Below are 16,156 nucleotides of genomic sequence, written 5' to 3'. Positions count from 1 at the left end.
CTTCCTCCCTCACTATACAGTCCTTTATCCTTCAAGTCCTACTCTGGAATACAAAACAAAGGAAGAAGAAAACAACAAATGCAGAGTCTAGGGAAACACACCAAACCTCCATAAAGGCAAAGGGAACATAATATACTTGACAGACTATGATGGAAGCGCAGCTCTGTCACCCCTTCGTGGCCTCCCCTTCCGCCTCCCTTCAATTAACGTCTCACCAGTGACAACATGGAGGATCTTCATTAGGGGAGAATGCTCAATTATATCAGTTGATATTCGTTTCCAAAACTAATTATCCCAGTTGCATGGCATGGCTGACTGAGCCTGCCCCTGCCCCAGGGCGCAGCGGTTACTGATGTGACTTGGCTACAGTTGGGAGTTTGGCTCCACTCCATCCGTGCCTTTTCTACTTGCTCTAAAGTGGCTGAATACATACTCATTTAATTCTCACTTTTCGGCAGGTTTAGTCTGGCAAAAACACATACAAGCATATTAGCAGACTCTGATTGGCAGGTAATTGCTTGGCAGTTATGTAGTCATTTTCATTCTTTTGAACACCACTGTTACTGTGTTTGTGATTATCGAAAACTAAATAATAAAAAAAAAATTAACTGAAATAAAAATACACACTAATATCTGTAAAAATTTGAAACTAAAATTAAAATTTAAGCAATATCATGTCTCCTCAACTAACTTCAATGTAATAAAGAGCATAAATTGTAGTTTTAATTAGAAGAGAATTAATTTTGGAGGCCTAAAATACTAAAACTAAAATAAAAACTATTTAAAAATTGAAACTAAGCTAAAAATAAAAAATAAAAAAAAATATGTGACCGGTGAGAACAAAACTGAAAATCTGAACTGTTTAAAAAAAACTATAGGCTAATATGTTGAACATAATAAAAAAATTTCATGACTCTCAACCTAACTAAAACAACATAAAAATGTTTTATTACATGGTTTTAATAAAATGTTCATAAAATGACTATTACAAATTTAAAAGTAAACTAAACATGAAAACTACAAAACTAAACTTTAAAAAAAAATAGAATTAAAAATCAATCATAGCCATGTTGTTGTTGAACACAATGCTGAGCTGTACACTTGACTGTCGCGGACAGTGAAGCTGTTATTATTGTATTTAATTTCAGGTATTTTACAGGATTTCTATTCAATACAACAGATTAAATGACTAAATGAGGTATAATCAGACAGGAGTGCTGAAGCCGACTCACAGTGTGGAATATATTAATGGGTACATTTACCATCAACATTCAGTGTGGCCCAGAGGGGGATGAGGAAAAAGAACCTATCATTTATGCTAGATGAGGGAACATATTTGTTATTTTAAGGCAAATAAGCTCTTTTTTGCTCTTGTTTATTTATGATTTTCTCTGGATATGAACAGATCTGATTACGTGAATACCCTGAATGCAAAAATAAATCCTAAAAAGTACTTAAATGTAGTTGCTGAGAAAATGAAAAGGTTTAATTAGCTTTCTTGTGAAATCTCTGAAACACAGCAGCTCATCTCACGTGAGTCAGATGTACCATCCTGCATAGAACACTAATCTAAAATAATTATCACGAGTAAAACCGTATAATTAAGTCTTTAAGAGTCACTGGTCTAAATCTTCAGTCAAAATGTCCTAGACTGAAAAAACCTGCTCTAACAGGGAAGAAAGCAGTTAATTGTGGAAACAGAGTAAGTCGCCTGCAGTGACAAATGATTAATCACAGTCTAAAGTGTGAAACAAAATGTGAGGGGGAAAAAAAACATTTAATTAGACTTCCATTTCACCATGGTAAACGAATCTATAGATTTCATGTTAGATTTAAAAAAAAAAAAAAAAAAAAAAAAAAAGATTTCAAGTTAGATAAAAAAAAAAAATGCAATACAAAACTACAAAAAATGTGACATTCATTAAAAACTTTGCAGACGGCTTGTTTGCCAGGTACAACATTTCCTCAAATCAATTATATATATAAAAAAAACATGTTTCAGTCTCAAGTGTAAAGTTTATGACCTTGTGTCTCTTTTGTGTGTGTGCTCACATGCTAGCTGTATTAGCTCACAGAACAAACAATTTAGGTTCATTTCAAAGTAGCTGAGGCCAGACTGATTATGCATAACTCCCCAATTCCAACTCTCCCTCCCTTTCCCAATCCCTGTTTCTGAGCTTAACCCCTCTGCCCCTCTTCTATCAAGCCTCTGTGCCCTCCTCCTTCCCTGGTTCCAAAGCCCTGGGTCCACAGTCCGGAGGTAGATCACTTTAATTCTGCTTCATGGATCTTTTTCAAAAAGGACCTGAGACCCGGAGACCCCAGAACCAGTGACCGCGGGCTGAACCCAGACCAGCCAGCCGGGCTCCGCGCACTCGTAAACACAGCCATCATCTCACATGCTCCCTTTTCCACCCCACACTTTTGTTCCCTCCCAATCGGGCTCAGAGAGTATTTGATGTGGGACATCTGAGTGGGACATCTGAATATGACACTTGACCAGTGCTGCTGTTCAGTACCTATAATGCATGGTGAGAAGAGGAAAAACTGTCAAATAATTTATCAAATTCATGTTCTGATGTAATACCCGGCTTTCACTAGACTAGCTCCATGGGCTCTTTCTTCAAAACACTGAGCTGCAAATGGGTCAGTGATGTACAAGAGTGTCAACAATAAAGAAAAGGGAAAAATATTTTTTAAAAATCTAGATTAAAACAGACATGGCAAATTCAATGTACTATTTGTATTAACATAGGTTTTAAAGCATTTTCAGTTTAAATTAATAGTTCCCTCAAAAATAAAAAATTCATCATCATTTACTCACCCTCACGTTGTTCCAAATCTGTATGAGTTTCTTTCTTCTGTTGAACACAAAAGAAGATATTTTGAAGAATGTTGGTAACCCAACAGTTGATGGTAGCCATTGACTTCCATATAGGGAAAAAATACTATGGAAGTCAATGGCTACCATCAACTGTTGGGTTACCAACATTCTTCAAAATATCTTCTTTTGTGTTCAACAGAAGAAAGAAACTCATACAGGTTTGGAACAACATGAGGGTGAGTAAATGATGACAGAATTTTCTAGCTCTTTAAGTACTTTTAAACTGAATGACTCTTAAAATGTCATGTAGGTGTAACTGTAAATGTGTACAATTAATCATTATTATTATTATTATTATTATTATTATTAATATAAAAAAATTAAAGTAAAAAAATATTTTTTATAAATATTAAGAATGATTAATCCATAAATATATATATATATATATATATATATATATATTTTTTTTTTTTTTTTTTTTTTGGGGGGGGGGAACATTAAATTTTACAATCTGAACTAACCTTGCTTAATTATTAAAAATCCAAATAATATGATATTTTAAGACTCATTGACAAAATCCAGATTTACCGCCACAAAAATATCAAAAAAACTGAAAAAAAAAAAAAAAAAAAAAATCATCATAGAAGATGTGTATTTAACGTCACTGACCCGTATACATGTTGCACCTTGGATGCTCAATAGAGTAAAACAAAATGAAGTTATTCATCATCTTTTTAAGATTCTGGCGGCCTGCAAAAAGCAATTATGAGAACCTAACATCACATAGTTCATGTGTGGACCAGTCCAACGTGTGCTGGCAAGACTTTCTAGGAGATCAAAACGACCATCGTCTGGTTTCCAGCATCCCAATAAATGGCACTTGGCTTAAGGCTTTCCATAGTGAAAATGGGATTTACAGTAATAGTGTCCCTAGGTAGAAATGGATTAGACTTGAGCAGCTACCTAGGGATGATCAAATGAGCAATTTCTTCTATAGATGGTCACCATAGCAATGACCTTTACGCACGCATGGCAACCGGTAGCATATTTTAATAAAAATGATTTTTTTTTTTTTTTTTGGATATCATTTTCCCTATAAGCTTAAAGGCACCTATGATAAAAGTTTGTGCAAGCTCAGAAAATATTAGTCAATAGACATCCGAAGAACTTTACATGGAGGAAAACTCCCATACTGCCATTCCAGGTACCCTAAAAATTACATGAATAATTGTAAGATGCACTTTACCCAACCTTTCTGCAATCTGCAGCTTTACTTCCCATGCTAAGGTTTTCCTGAAAGTGAGAATGAAATCTCCAAATCAAGCTGATGAGGTCTGATGAGGACTGACACAAGCAAAGCAGAGCACCCAGTGGAACGGCCCTGAAGCATCACAGTTTGGGGTCATTCTTTATCCCCCTCTGGGGCAGCTCGTTCACACTATCACACCTGTCTGTCAAAAGAAAGACTTGCAAGCCTCAGCGGAGGGGAACAAGGGAAGAAAGAAGGTTTATGCAAAATTGGAGAGAAAGAAAAGAAAAGAATGGAAATGACAACAGGCAATAAGGGCTAGGTTTAAATTACACCTTAAATAACCTCATGTCCTGCTTTGACTTAATGACCAACATGATTTTATGCCTCTGAACTAAAACCTCAAAGAAATCAAAGCCTTTATCTTCATACAACTGGCAAATTAATTTTCTTAAATCACATCTCTCTCTCTCTCTCTCTCTCTCTCTCTGTGTGTGTGTGTGTGTGTGTGTGTGTGTGTGTGTGTGTGTGTGTGTGTAAAAAACGAAAATACCGTACTGACTGACTATACTACAATTCACTAAGGGATAACTTTGTGTTAAACATCATACCAAGTCATAAAAAATATAATAATAATAATGAATTAATTAAAATTACAGAATTCTAAAAGCTTCTGACACATTTTGACAGCCCATATTTATTTAATGCGCAGAAAGTCCTATTAATAGTAACTATTTGGCATAAACGATGGCTACTCAGATAAATATTTGAAAATAGTTTTACAAATACATTTTACATGCTTAAAATGAAATATGGTTCATAAAATTGATGGATTAACAAATAGAAACAAAGGATTAGCGTTAATCATAAACCAACAACTCTCAAATTCACAACACATGCCATGTAGGCCTACTCTTCAGGTTGCCACAGCTGTGACGATTAATAGTCTATTATTTGAAAACTTCAACAAGTTTGCGTGAGGTTAAAATGAAAACTTTAAAACTGCAATCCGTCCGACAGATGTGCCTACCTTGGCCAGGTCCAGGTGTTCAGGGTGGGCTGGAATTTGCATGCGTTCCAACAGCGTCCCTGTCGTTTAACAACTCGAATATTGTTGATTTGTTAATTTACAGCGACACCTTGTGTTAAATAGAGGTAGAACACTTAAGGGCGTCTGGGGAAACATTTTGAATATATTTAAAAAATAATACAAATAATCAGAAAATAAAAGACGCATTTCACCTTCCTGATAGTACGCCTATTTATTAAAAAATACATTAAACTATAAGGAAAATCAATGTTTATTTACAATCAAGCACAAAAGCAAAACAGGCCAGAGAGTGTGTATTCTTGCATGATATATTCATGTTCATTTCCATGTATGGAAAATAACACACATTAATTTACAACATGTTTGAGACTCATCTTAAAACATCTCTTTCTTCCCTCTCTCTTTGTTCATAATACTAAAAGGGCTTTTAAATGAATACTTCACCCAAAAATATAAAAATTCTGTCATCACTTACTCAATTACACAATTGGAGTCATCTACTAGAATGGTGAAGCTGTTCTATTGTTTAAAAAACAATGAAAATGGATACAGGTTAACATTCTGATATTTGTGCATCAAACAAAAAAGGTTTGGAATGACATGAGGGTGAGTAAATGATGACAGGAGTTCCCTTTTTATGTAAACTATCCCTTTAATAGAGTTCGTGTAGTTCCATTTGGCCTAAAATAATCAAAGGCTTTCAGCTTTATTGAATTCCTAGAAAGTCTTAAACAATAATAAATACATTTGCTTTATGCAGAATAGAAATGTGACAATATCTGTGTATGTGAAGTTCTGTATATGAGTGCTTTATATGCTCAACCTTATATGCATTGCATGCACAATTTCATGGCAGTACACTTGCTGACATTTCAACAATCACAGAGTATACAGAGTTCCGTCAGTTTCCACAATGGTAATAGCTAGGTCAGTTCGTCTATGGCAAGGGTGTCCAAACTCGGTCCTGAGAGCCACTGTCCTGCAGAGTTTAGCTCTAACTTGTCACAACACACCTGCCTGGAAGTTTCTAGTATTCCTAGAAGACCTTGATTAGCTGCTTCAGGTGTGTTTAATTGGGATTGGGGCTAAATTTTACAGGACAGTGGCCATCCAGGAGCAGGATTGGACACCACTGGTCTAGAGCAACATTAGTTTGACAACAGATGCCAGACGAATAACAGAAGGCCCAGAAGGAAGCCGAAGCCTGTGCTGTTTCTGGTGCCGTGTCCTGCCACATTGCAGTCATCAGAGTAGCAGCAGTGAACTTTGACCCCTGGAGCTCTGTAGCCCTGGCTGTTAGCCTGGCTGCAGAAGGATTTGTACGAGCACGACTTCATTACACCACCTAACAAAGACAAGACCGGTATGAGAGCGTGATTACATATTAATGTGCTTTGATCCGCATAAGGAAGCTGTAGACCTCCTGCTATTTCTAAGCTGGAGCCAGACAGAGCAGTCTGTCTTCCACCAACCTGATCCAGTGCCTCCCCTTAAAACACACACACACACACACACTCGCACACACACACAGTCGTTAATGACTTTTCTAAAGATTTATCCCTCTGTGATTCATCACCTACATCCAAGGAAATAAAAAAAATGTTCTCGCCCAGTTTCCTCTCATCCATCCATGCAGGAAGATTAACTATTAACTATGTACCCATTAAACTTACTCCCATGTCCCCGAACAACAGCACATGCATCTGAGTAGCTCGGACACGTTTTGGAGCCCTGGCGATTACAGTCTTCATCTGTAGAGCCCATGCAGGTGTAGCACTTCAGCGCCTCACCTAAAGAGAGACAAAGGGGGAAGAATGCAGCTGAATATGAATTTTTCTCAAAAAAACAAACAAACAAACAAAAAAACTAAAGTGTAAGTACTGATCCATCAATATTTATTACTTTTCTTAATCAGTATTTTTGTATTGTTTTCCAGTAAAAGTTAAATATAATTTTTTTCTTAACAATTAAATGTATTATTATTATGAATATTATTAACAAATCATTTATTTAGTTTGTTTATTACTTATTTTATTTAATAAGTTTATTTATTTGTTAATAGGGTAATAAAAAAACAAGTCTTAATATTTTATGCAATTTTTCTCAGATAAATTTCATATGTTTTAAGGGTATTGTATTAAAATAAAAATAAAAAATAAAAATAATAAATTAAAACAAAAAGAGCAAATTAGATACAGCCACACGGTTTACTATATTTTTATCTTTGTAACACTTTCTTTCTTTTTTGACACTTTTATGATATGTTACAAGTCTGTATCAAAATTGTCCACATGAGAACTATGGTTCAGTGCAATGTATCCGTGTACACTAATGCCTAGACCATGGCTCCAACAATGAAGGCAAATTTCAATCTCCACGGTGGCATAATAATTTGCATTTGACTAAACAAACCTTAATATATTTTATGGCATTTTCATTTTTAATGTGGAGAAGGGAAAATGTCACTCTACTTTACAATGACATACACAGATAATGATGTGATCTCAATTTCCACGAAGAAGCAGCTTTAAAACCGCAGCAAATATGCCATCAACATGAGATCAATAAAAAAAAAAAAAAAAAAAATATATATATATATATATATATATATATATATATATATATATATATATATATAATAAAAATAATATATATATATATTATATTATATTATTTTTATTATATATATTTTATATATTTTATATATATATATATATATATATATATATATATATATATATATATATATATATATATATTTTTTTTTTTTTTTTTTTTTTTTTATCTAAACCCACTGGTCTATGAAGTCAGTAAACAGAACATTGACATTTCATCCTACGACAGATCTTTGCTTCGACAGACCCAAGGGAAGTCAACAGGAGTCAGTGTTTTTAACTGTCTTGTAAATGCCCAACAGTATATGTTGTGGCTAAGCCTTTTTCTTATGCTTCTTTGTTATCATCTCCTAAAAGTGCTTTTTTTTCCAACAAACATCCTTTGAAGTTCAAACCCACAAGATCAGACACGTAAACTCTATGCCGGCATGACTGTAACACCTTCAAAAACAGGCATTGCTTTTTAAAGTATCTGCTATGTGTGTCTTAGCACTGTTAGTTCACCCTAAAGACATGCTTCTGCTGCATCTGAGTCACTCTCTTTGACAGCAAAACCTTCAGTTCACAGGACAGACTCAAAGCTATTTACTGGCAGGCTATTCAATCAGTTTAAAATTGAACTTTTAAAGTGCTTCTTTCTAAGCATTCATCTAAAACGCCATCCTTTCTCTCCCAAAATGTACATTACACTGTTACTTCCTGTCTGTTGAGTTGGACACCACCATTCAAAAGTTACCGTTTTCAACATTGATAATAGTAAGAAATTATTTTTGAGCACCTAAGGATATCAGAATGATTTCTTAAGGATCATGTGACATATATATAGTTAATAATAATGTTATTTTTTAAGAACGTTCTAGAGCAAACTTTATACGAGAAATGTACAAAACACCCTGCTGAATCCTGTACCTGGACTCGTCTATGATGTCACGTAAGTCGCTAAACGTATTATTCATTGTCCTTCAAAAACTACACACACACACACAAGAACATTTGAAATAAATCACTGGTTTGGAACTAACGCTGTCATGTACTTTATTTGCATAAACCAAAAACCATCCAGCAGAGGTTAATAATAAAGTTGTTACATATCATCTGCACACAACATCCATAAAAGAAAGAACAAGCAATCGCCAGTTACTCTATGTCTGACCTCAGCTGTCATTTTTCAAATATATCCAGACAGTTTTGTATTACAGCACAATCATACTTGTAGTATGCTGGGAATATTTCAGCTCTCATTTCTCAAATATATCTGAATAGTTTTGGACTACAATAAAATCATTTAGTTTGTTTGGAGGGAATTTTTTATAAAAGGAAGTCCAATTATATCTGACCTTAGCCAAATACATTACCTCCATATACATTTAATATTAGCTTCAATGTGTAATTTTAGTTTCCTTAAAAAGCTTAATTAGAACTTACATATCAAACTTTCACAGCAGATGCAGTCAATGTTACGCTGCAGAACTGTGTTTTAATATTGAATGCACTGCTGTTTTGGACAGTACTACATGGTAAAATAAGATATTCACTCTTTTTTGGTCCAGCAATCTAAGAAAAATTACACCACCTGACTTGCAAACTCTTTTTAGCCTACAATCTGTTTAAGGGATTGATTTGCACCAATTATTTTCTGTTAGTCCTTTAACACCTTCCTCTAGGCCAACAAGATATTCTCAAGCAAAAGGACACTTCAAAAGGAGGAAATTGGAGAGACTAAATTAATTAAAAATGATGAAAACAACAGAGAAAAGCCAAAATACCAGACTGAGACGTCTAGACTGAAAAGCTAATCAAGATTTGTGAGTGTGGCATACATATGGTAACTGAAAAGACAAGAGCGAAAACTCTTAAGACGTAGAAACAACCGAGAAGTACTCACTGTGAGCCGTGAGGAGGATGAGGCCCAGGCCCAGCAGCAGGAAGAAATGGACCGCTCTCATGTCGCTGGTGGTCTATGGCTGTCAGGTTAGCACGATGAAAAGCAGGTTGTTTGCTCTTAAAACCCCTGAGCTTAAGCCCTGCTTTTGGAGAGCTAATACTCAACAGCAGTAAGGACTCACAGATTACCAGCCTGTCCACTGAGGCCTGTGCTTCGGTCTTAAGATCTGAATGGATTCTCACCATCTTGACTAATCAGAGATGAGGGATCGAAACTGTGCTCCACCCCAAACAGTATTGCATGCAAGCCAGTGGTCTGATACACCAGATTTCATTAAGCTACTGCCTCCATGTACAGTACTAGTTTATCAGTGACCAAACTCACATCATTTCCCTTTGCGACACAGCAGAACAGTGAACACAGCCAATCAAATAGTTGATGCAAAGGCTATTTGAATACGTGCATGTGGTACGGGTAACCAAAATCAAACCTTTACATGAAATTAATAATTAGATCAGTTGTTCCTCTTACAACTACTTCTTATTTTGTATTACTTATTTCTATATGTAATTTCACTTACATACACTGGCATTTTTTTTTGCACTTTCAGGGCTGATATTACAAAATAATAAAAGAAATGTTATTATATAACAAGCCTTATGATTACACAAACCAAATTTGAAGATGATCGGATTAAAACTGTTGGAGGAGTTCGTTAAAGTATGAGGCCAGAAAATGGCAAAAACTACACAAAAATCACACAGGAAATTCAAAATGGCTGACTTCCTGTTGTGTTTAGGACTTAGCTCCTACTTACTACCTACTTTTTTGTAGGTAATGGGACGGTACACGTATGTATCGAATTTCGTATATGTACGTCGAACGCAGCCCGAGGCACACACCGTTGAAGTTTTATAGGTGGCGCTATTGAGCCATTTTGCCCCAGTTTCGTGAGTTTTCGAGCATGTTTAGGCCCTCAAAAATGCGATTATGTTTGGAAAATAATAATAATAATAATAATAAATGGAGAAAAACCAATAGGGTCCTCACACTTTGGTGCTCGGACCCTAATAATTATATATAATTGTAAATAATACAATATAATTGTGTATATAATTGTAATATAATACACATACAGAATATATATAAAAAAATATATATTTTTCCTCACTCACAGACAGTTTGGTTTTGTGCCAGCATGTAATTGCCACTAATATAGCCTGTCTGGTGTGATTTTAAGAGCCATCTGCCAGCTAACTAATGCATCTTTTTATGCACATACGTAGGATCATGTCGGCAAGATTCATTGTTTTTTAATTAACAACATTATTGCTTTTTCTCCCTAGTGGGAGGCTAAAACGTCTGCTGGATGAATAAATGTAATTATTATTGCATCAAACATCATGCCTTTACATTTTGTATATTATCTGCAATTTGGGTCAGATGAACAGAAGAGCTGTATTGCCATCTTTTATTGCACTTTGTAAGCATGTCCTGTATAAATTACAGAGCTTCTGCTGTGTGAAACATCAGCTATAGCAGGACAAAACCGTTCAGATTAAATTAGCTCAAACCACTGACAGTAACAAGTGGGTTCATTTATATATCAAAATAAAATCCAAAAATAAAATCAAACATCAGTGTTGCTAGAAGACAACAAAACAAATGAACAACAAGTATCTACAAAGATACACAAGGAAGCAGATCAAACCAACAGTATCAAAATCTGCAGTTGTGTTCCTTTACTATATTCAAGTCATTTTTATATTTACAAAACCGTCAAGGCCTACAACATGCATTTTTTATTCATGATCATGAATACCACTTTGTGACAACTGAATGATTAATTCATCTATTTTATATCATATATATTCGCTCTGGTCATTTCTGGTTTCAAGTTAAGAAGAGGGTACAACAGGAATCAGTTTAACAGTCGACTCCATCAGCGGTTGTCATGGCATCGACACTCATAACGTCACACTCACTATAAACACATGCTCTCTGTGTGTGTGTGAGCTATACAGACTCTCAAAAAAAGTCTCTATTAATGGGGAGTACTTTCACAAGACCCTCAACATAGGTAAGTTGGTGTACATTAATACATCAAAATGAAGAGAAAATAATTACAGCCAGAATCTAGTGTGTCCTCCCAGTCGTTGGGATTCCAGTTTATGTGTAGAAGTCAGTAGTGTGAGATCCTTTTGTTTTGTTGGTTCATTGTTCTGTCCATTAGAAAGAGGAAAAACAATACCGAACCCTTTAATCTTGCTCCTCTGTCTTTACACCGTTGTCCAGTCATTGTTCTTGTGTCTCTTTGTGGTTTTGGACAGAACTCGACGAACGGACGGCTAGCTCTTCCCCATCTTGGCAATCAGTTCATCGCAAATTTTGGTCAGTTCCTCGATCTCTTTGTTCTGTAAAAAGATAAAACATCATGTCTTCTGAATGTTGGTAAAAAAAAAAAAATTTTGGTCCCACTTTATATTAAGTGGCCTTAACTACTATGTACTTACATCAAAAAATAAGTACAATGTACTTATTGGGTTCATATTGAATTGCAAAACACTTTTTCTGCTATTGAATTGGGATACGGGTAAGGTTAGGGAAAGCTTTGGTAGTATTGGTAGGTTTAAGGGTAGGGGTTAGGTGTAAGGGATGGGTCAACAGTGTAATTATAAATGTAATTACAGAAATTAATTACAGATGTAATTACATGCAGGTGTGTTTCAAATATAAGTACAATGTTAAAACATGTATGTACACAATAAGTGCATTGTATCAAATCATTAATTTAAACGTAAGTACATAGTAGTTAAGGCCACTTAATATAAAGTGGGACCAAATTTTTTAATGTTTTTGAAAGAAGTCTCTTATTTTGGCTGCATTTATTTGAAAAGAAAATGCAGTGAAAACAGTAATATTATTACAATTTAAAACAACCGTTTTCTGTTTTACATGCTAAAGAGAATAAATGCTAATCCAAAAGAAAAACTTCGCTGAGATAGTGAACATCGTTCAACATGTGTTGGTTCCTGACGGAAGCAGGAAGTTGTACGTTATTTTTTAATGGACATTCTTTATGCACAAACTATGCATTCTTATTCTGACACTGATTTGAATATTTTCAATAATTTTCTATTTTTGACTGATGTTTTTTCATAATTTTGCCAAAAGATGAACTGAGATGAGTCCCTACAGTCATCCAATTCGACTCTCACGTGCTGATGTAATATATATTATATACTTGACAAGAGGCAATTATCAAAGTTTGATAAATGTTTAATTTCCCAATAAAAGATGATACATTTTTACATGATTTGTTTCATTTAATAACCCCTTTGAAGATTTTGAGCATATATTTGAGCATATATATAATTACATTATTTTGTTTGCTTAAAAAATCAACTAAATGCTTTAAAAAACAACAAAAAAATGAGGTAATTTTTAGGCTTGCAAGATATGCCTTTAGCAGATGAGCATGTGGATTTGTGAGTGTGAGCAAACCTTTTGTTCCAGTGTGCGCTCCAGTGAGTCCACCTTCATCTGTTCTTTCCTCAGACTGGCCTGATATGCTGCCTGCTCCTGCTTGGCTTTGGCTCTCACCTGAGCGATTTCAGCATTGGCCCTGCGGGTGCCACATGGTCAAAGACATGCCATGATTTCATATTTCTGAGGACTCTTATAGATCACTGAGTGCACAGTTTAAGTCTAACCCTTAATTAGCCTAACAGTTGTTGTTCTAGGCAACATAATTCCTTAACAAAGCAAAGCATGTTAAAAACATATGCATAGATTGCCTGTGAAAGATCTGTACTTACTTATCCAGCTTCTCCTCAGCGTGGATCTTCAAGGCCTGGTAGCGTTGCTCCTCCTTACGGACACGAGACAGGTACTCCTGCGCACATTTCTTCAGCACATCCTCATTCTGATGGGAAAACAAAGAGCTGAAGTGAGTAAATGACTGATAATAATGATTAATAATGAGCTACACGGCTTATTGGATAATGTTAACCAAGAACCATATCAACTCGGGCATTGGTTTAGCAAGCTTGCATTTGGTTTGGCTCCATTTTGGTACGTAATGACCACAATCTAATATAAAATTCTGTTTTGCTCAGAAATACATCACAATACAGAATTGCAAATAGAAACTCACAATGACTTTAACCTTTAACAATCTCAGTGCAAAATGACTTACTTTGCGGAAGCCTTCCAAAACATCTTTCATCTTCTCGTAGCGCCGGAACAAGTCAGCAAGAGATTTCTCCACAGAGTTGAGATCAGCTAAAGCCTGGTCTTTCTCCAGGATCAACTGTTGAATAGTGTGATGAGACAAAGTCTTCTCCCTCTGTTCACCCTCTGAGACATACACACAAACACAAAAATCCATTATAGGTTTATATTATATGATACACGAGCACACAATACACTCAAACAGATGTGTAAATCTGGTTTTGGATGCGGTAGAGGTTAATTTTACAGTTCTCTTGGTTCTTCAGATGTGATGTTATACTCTACACCACTAGTCTACATATTTGATAATGACAAATGAAAATGCAGATTTCGACCCTGCATCTCTATGATGCATGCAGACAACACTCATACACACACACACACTCAATGATGGGCAAACCACTGAAACACTGTGAGAGATGAGAAGACCTTTGAAGGACTTACTTAGCACAAGCCTACTGAATGGTTCGTTTTAATGAACTGGTTTAAATTCACTGATTAAACTGATTCATCGCTTAGTTCTGTGTCTCAAACTAACTTCCCTACCTTTTTTAGGAGTTAAATATTATAGTCTGTCACATGTTTCTAATCAATGATATAAAATTTACTTAGTTTAGTTTGAATGTACACCACCGTTTAAAAGTTTAGAGTGAGTATTGTTTTGTTTTTAAATAAAAGAAATGAATACTGTACCTTTATTCAGCAAGGACAAATACATTAGATTCTAAAGATTTCTATTTTTTTAAATAAATGCTGTTCTTTTGAAATTTCTATTCATCAAAAAATCTTGAAAAATGTATCATGTTTTCCACAAAAATACAACTGTTTTCAACTGTGCTGTAACTACTTTTTTTCTAAATGGTAGCTTGATTGTACTTAGGCTACTTTAAATTAGGATGAGCTTGTCCTATTGAAAAGTACAGTATCAAAGTAGCTTCCCCAACACAGATGAGCTGGCGATGGAAGATCTTTGAGAAAAGGCCTACACAAAGACCTGAAGAGCAAAAGCAGATGATGCTAACAGGAGAGACACAATATCAGGCTATAACAAGAGAAAACTCTCCTTGTCCGTCACTATCAGATGTGGTGGATGCAACACAAACAAAGAAATTAAAGAGTTGCAGTTACTTACCAGGCATGCCTGTGTGATTTATCAAATATTTATGGGGGACAGAGGGAGCAAAACAGAAAGAAGGGACGGCATTTAGTCAAGCCAGCAGGGTGGGACATGTGAGAGAGAAAAGCGTGTCTCAAACATGGAAGAATTTTAAAATTAATGAAAGCGTCAAGGAAGAAAAGTAAGAAAGGCGATGAAAGCCAGAAAAGTGGCCAAGAAAAATGAACCAAGGAAAAATAACATGATTTAAAAAATAAAGTGAAAATAAAATCAAGTGGAATATCAAGGATGGTATTTTATCATGAAGAATGAAAAAAGGTAATGAAAATATTTGTTTTCTTTGTGCAAACAGAGAAAAGCATGTCAAGGTTAAACCAAAGATCACAATCTGAATACGTAAGAACGAACGTACGCAGCCTACAGTATTTACATGGACGTAAATACTGGAGAGGCAAAGAAATTAGATTAATTTGTCAGTCGGTGAGGCTTGGTAAGGGACATGTTTAAGCAGACACATGTTTAAGTTTTCTGAGTCAAGTGAAATATACAGGGAGACATGAAGGTTTGTGCTTATAACTGACCAGTGTTTGGGTCCAGAGGCACGAAAGATTTGTCTGCAAATTAAATGAGAAATTAACAAAAATGTATTGCATATGTGTGTCTGTGTGGCATGACTGGGAAAGGGCTGTGCCTGTTCATTTATAGCATTGTAGCAGAAGAAAAGCACAGATAAATAGAACCGAAACACATAAATTAGAAATCCCCAGGAGAAGATGAAATCGTATTTAGCAATCAAGACTCACCGATCATCTCTGCAATGGTCTTCTCGTACTCCATAACTATCCTCCTGTGAAGAATAAGCAAAAATCAAGTTAATATTCAAATAAGATGCATTTATACTGCAAGATCAGATCTTTTTAAGCAAACTTGCTTCCCACATAAAGCTCTAAATAAATAAAACAGGCTGTGACCTTTCACGAACAAATGTATTAATGCATATATACTGTATCTGTAGTGCGTTATTTTAAAAATCAAGTATCCAGAGGAATAAAATAGGATTGATGTAAACTACTGTTTAAAAGTGTTGGGTAAGTAAGATTTTTTTAATACTTCTTACGTAGACTTTGTTACAAAAAAATATATACTTCAAATAAATGCTGTTCTTTTGAACAAAAATGTCTC

At 35.1% G+C, this 16,156-nt stretch overlaps 2 protein-coding genes across 13 annotated transcripts in view; both read right to left on the bottom strand.

The window, feature by feature from the left end:
- Positions 1-965: 965 nt before the first annotated feature.
- ly6pge (lymphocyte antigen 6 family member pge) lies at positions 966-10,667 on the bottom strand. 3 transcript variants are annotated; one of them, XM_048205130.1, is made up of 5 exons: positions 9,625-10,667; positions 6,798-6,914; positions 5,104-6,469; positions 4,076-4,299; positions 966-2,519 (listed from the first exon to the last, which is right to left on the bottom strand). In XM_048205130.1, the coding sequence occupies exons 1-3, from the start codon at positions 9,683-9,685 to the stop codon at positions 6,273-6,275; spliced, it is 375 nt and encodes a 124-aa protein (XP_048061087.1). In that variant the 5' UTR covers positions 9,686-10,667; the 3' UTR covers positions 966-2,519; positions 4,076-4,299; positions 5,104-6,272. The 3 variants fall into 3 exon arrangements, with proteins under 3 accessions (XP_048061087.1, XP_048061086.1, XP_048061085.1); XM_048205129.1 differs by having other exon boundaries at positions 967-2,519; positions 4,071-4,275; XM_048205128.1 differs by having other exon boundaries at positions 968-2,519; positions 4,076-4,275.
- Positions 10,668-11,081: 414 nt separating this feature from the next.
- Positions 11,082-16,156, bottom strand: part of tacc2 (transforming, acidic coiled-coil containing protein 2) — a 69,546-nt gene continuing 64,471 nt past the window's right edge. For 8 of the 10 annotated variants that reach the window (XM_048205087.1, XM_048205085.1, XM_048205079.1 and 5 more), the window contains 6 exons: positions 15,778-15,821; positions 14,990-14,998; positions 13,823-13,983; positions 13,443-13,549; positions 13,129-13,249; positions 11,082-12,038 (listed from right to left, as the gene is read on the bottom strand). In XM_048205087.1, the coding sequence (XP_048061044.1) occupies positions 11,973-12,038; positions 13,129-13,249; positions 13,443-13,549; positions 13,823-13,983; positions 14,990-14,998; positions 15,778-15,821 (508 nt within the window). In that variant the 3' untranslated portion in view covers positions 11,082-11,972. The other 2 variants (XM_048205081.1, XM_048205089.1) reach the window with 2 other exon arrangements.

The sequence above is a fragment of the Megalobrama amblycephala genome, linkage group LG10 (assembly GCF_018812025.1).
Source record: "Megalobrama amblycephala isolate DHTTF-2021 linkage group LG10, ASM1881202v1, whole genome shotgun sequence".
Lineage (NCBI taxonomy): Eukaryota > Metazoa > Chordata > Actinopteri > Cypriniformes > Xenocyprididae > Megalobrama > Megalobrama amblycephala.
The sequence above is the reverse complement of the archived record's forward strand: the minus strand, read 5'-3'. Positions and strand labels throughout refer to the sequence as shown.

What these genes read in the sequence shown, in the direction of transcription:
- ly6pge (XM_048205130.1), bottom strand. Translation starts at nt 9,685, where the DNA reads ATGAGAGCGGTCCATTTCTTCCTGCTGCTGGGCCTGGGCCTCATCCTC. An exon ending in CATCCTCCTCACGGCTCACA is followed by an intron (nt 6,915 to 9,624) that starts GTGAGTACTTCT and finishes GTCTCTCTTTAG; the next exon opens with GTGAGGCGCTGAAGTGCTAC. An exon ending in TGTTGTTCGGGGACATGGGA is followed by an intron (nt 6,470 to 6,797) that starts GTAAGTTTAATG and finishes TGTCTTTGTTAG; the next exon opens with GTGGTGTAATGAAGTCGTGC.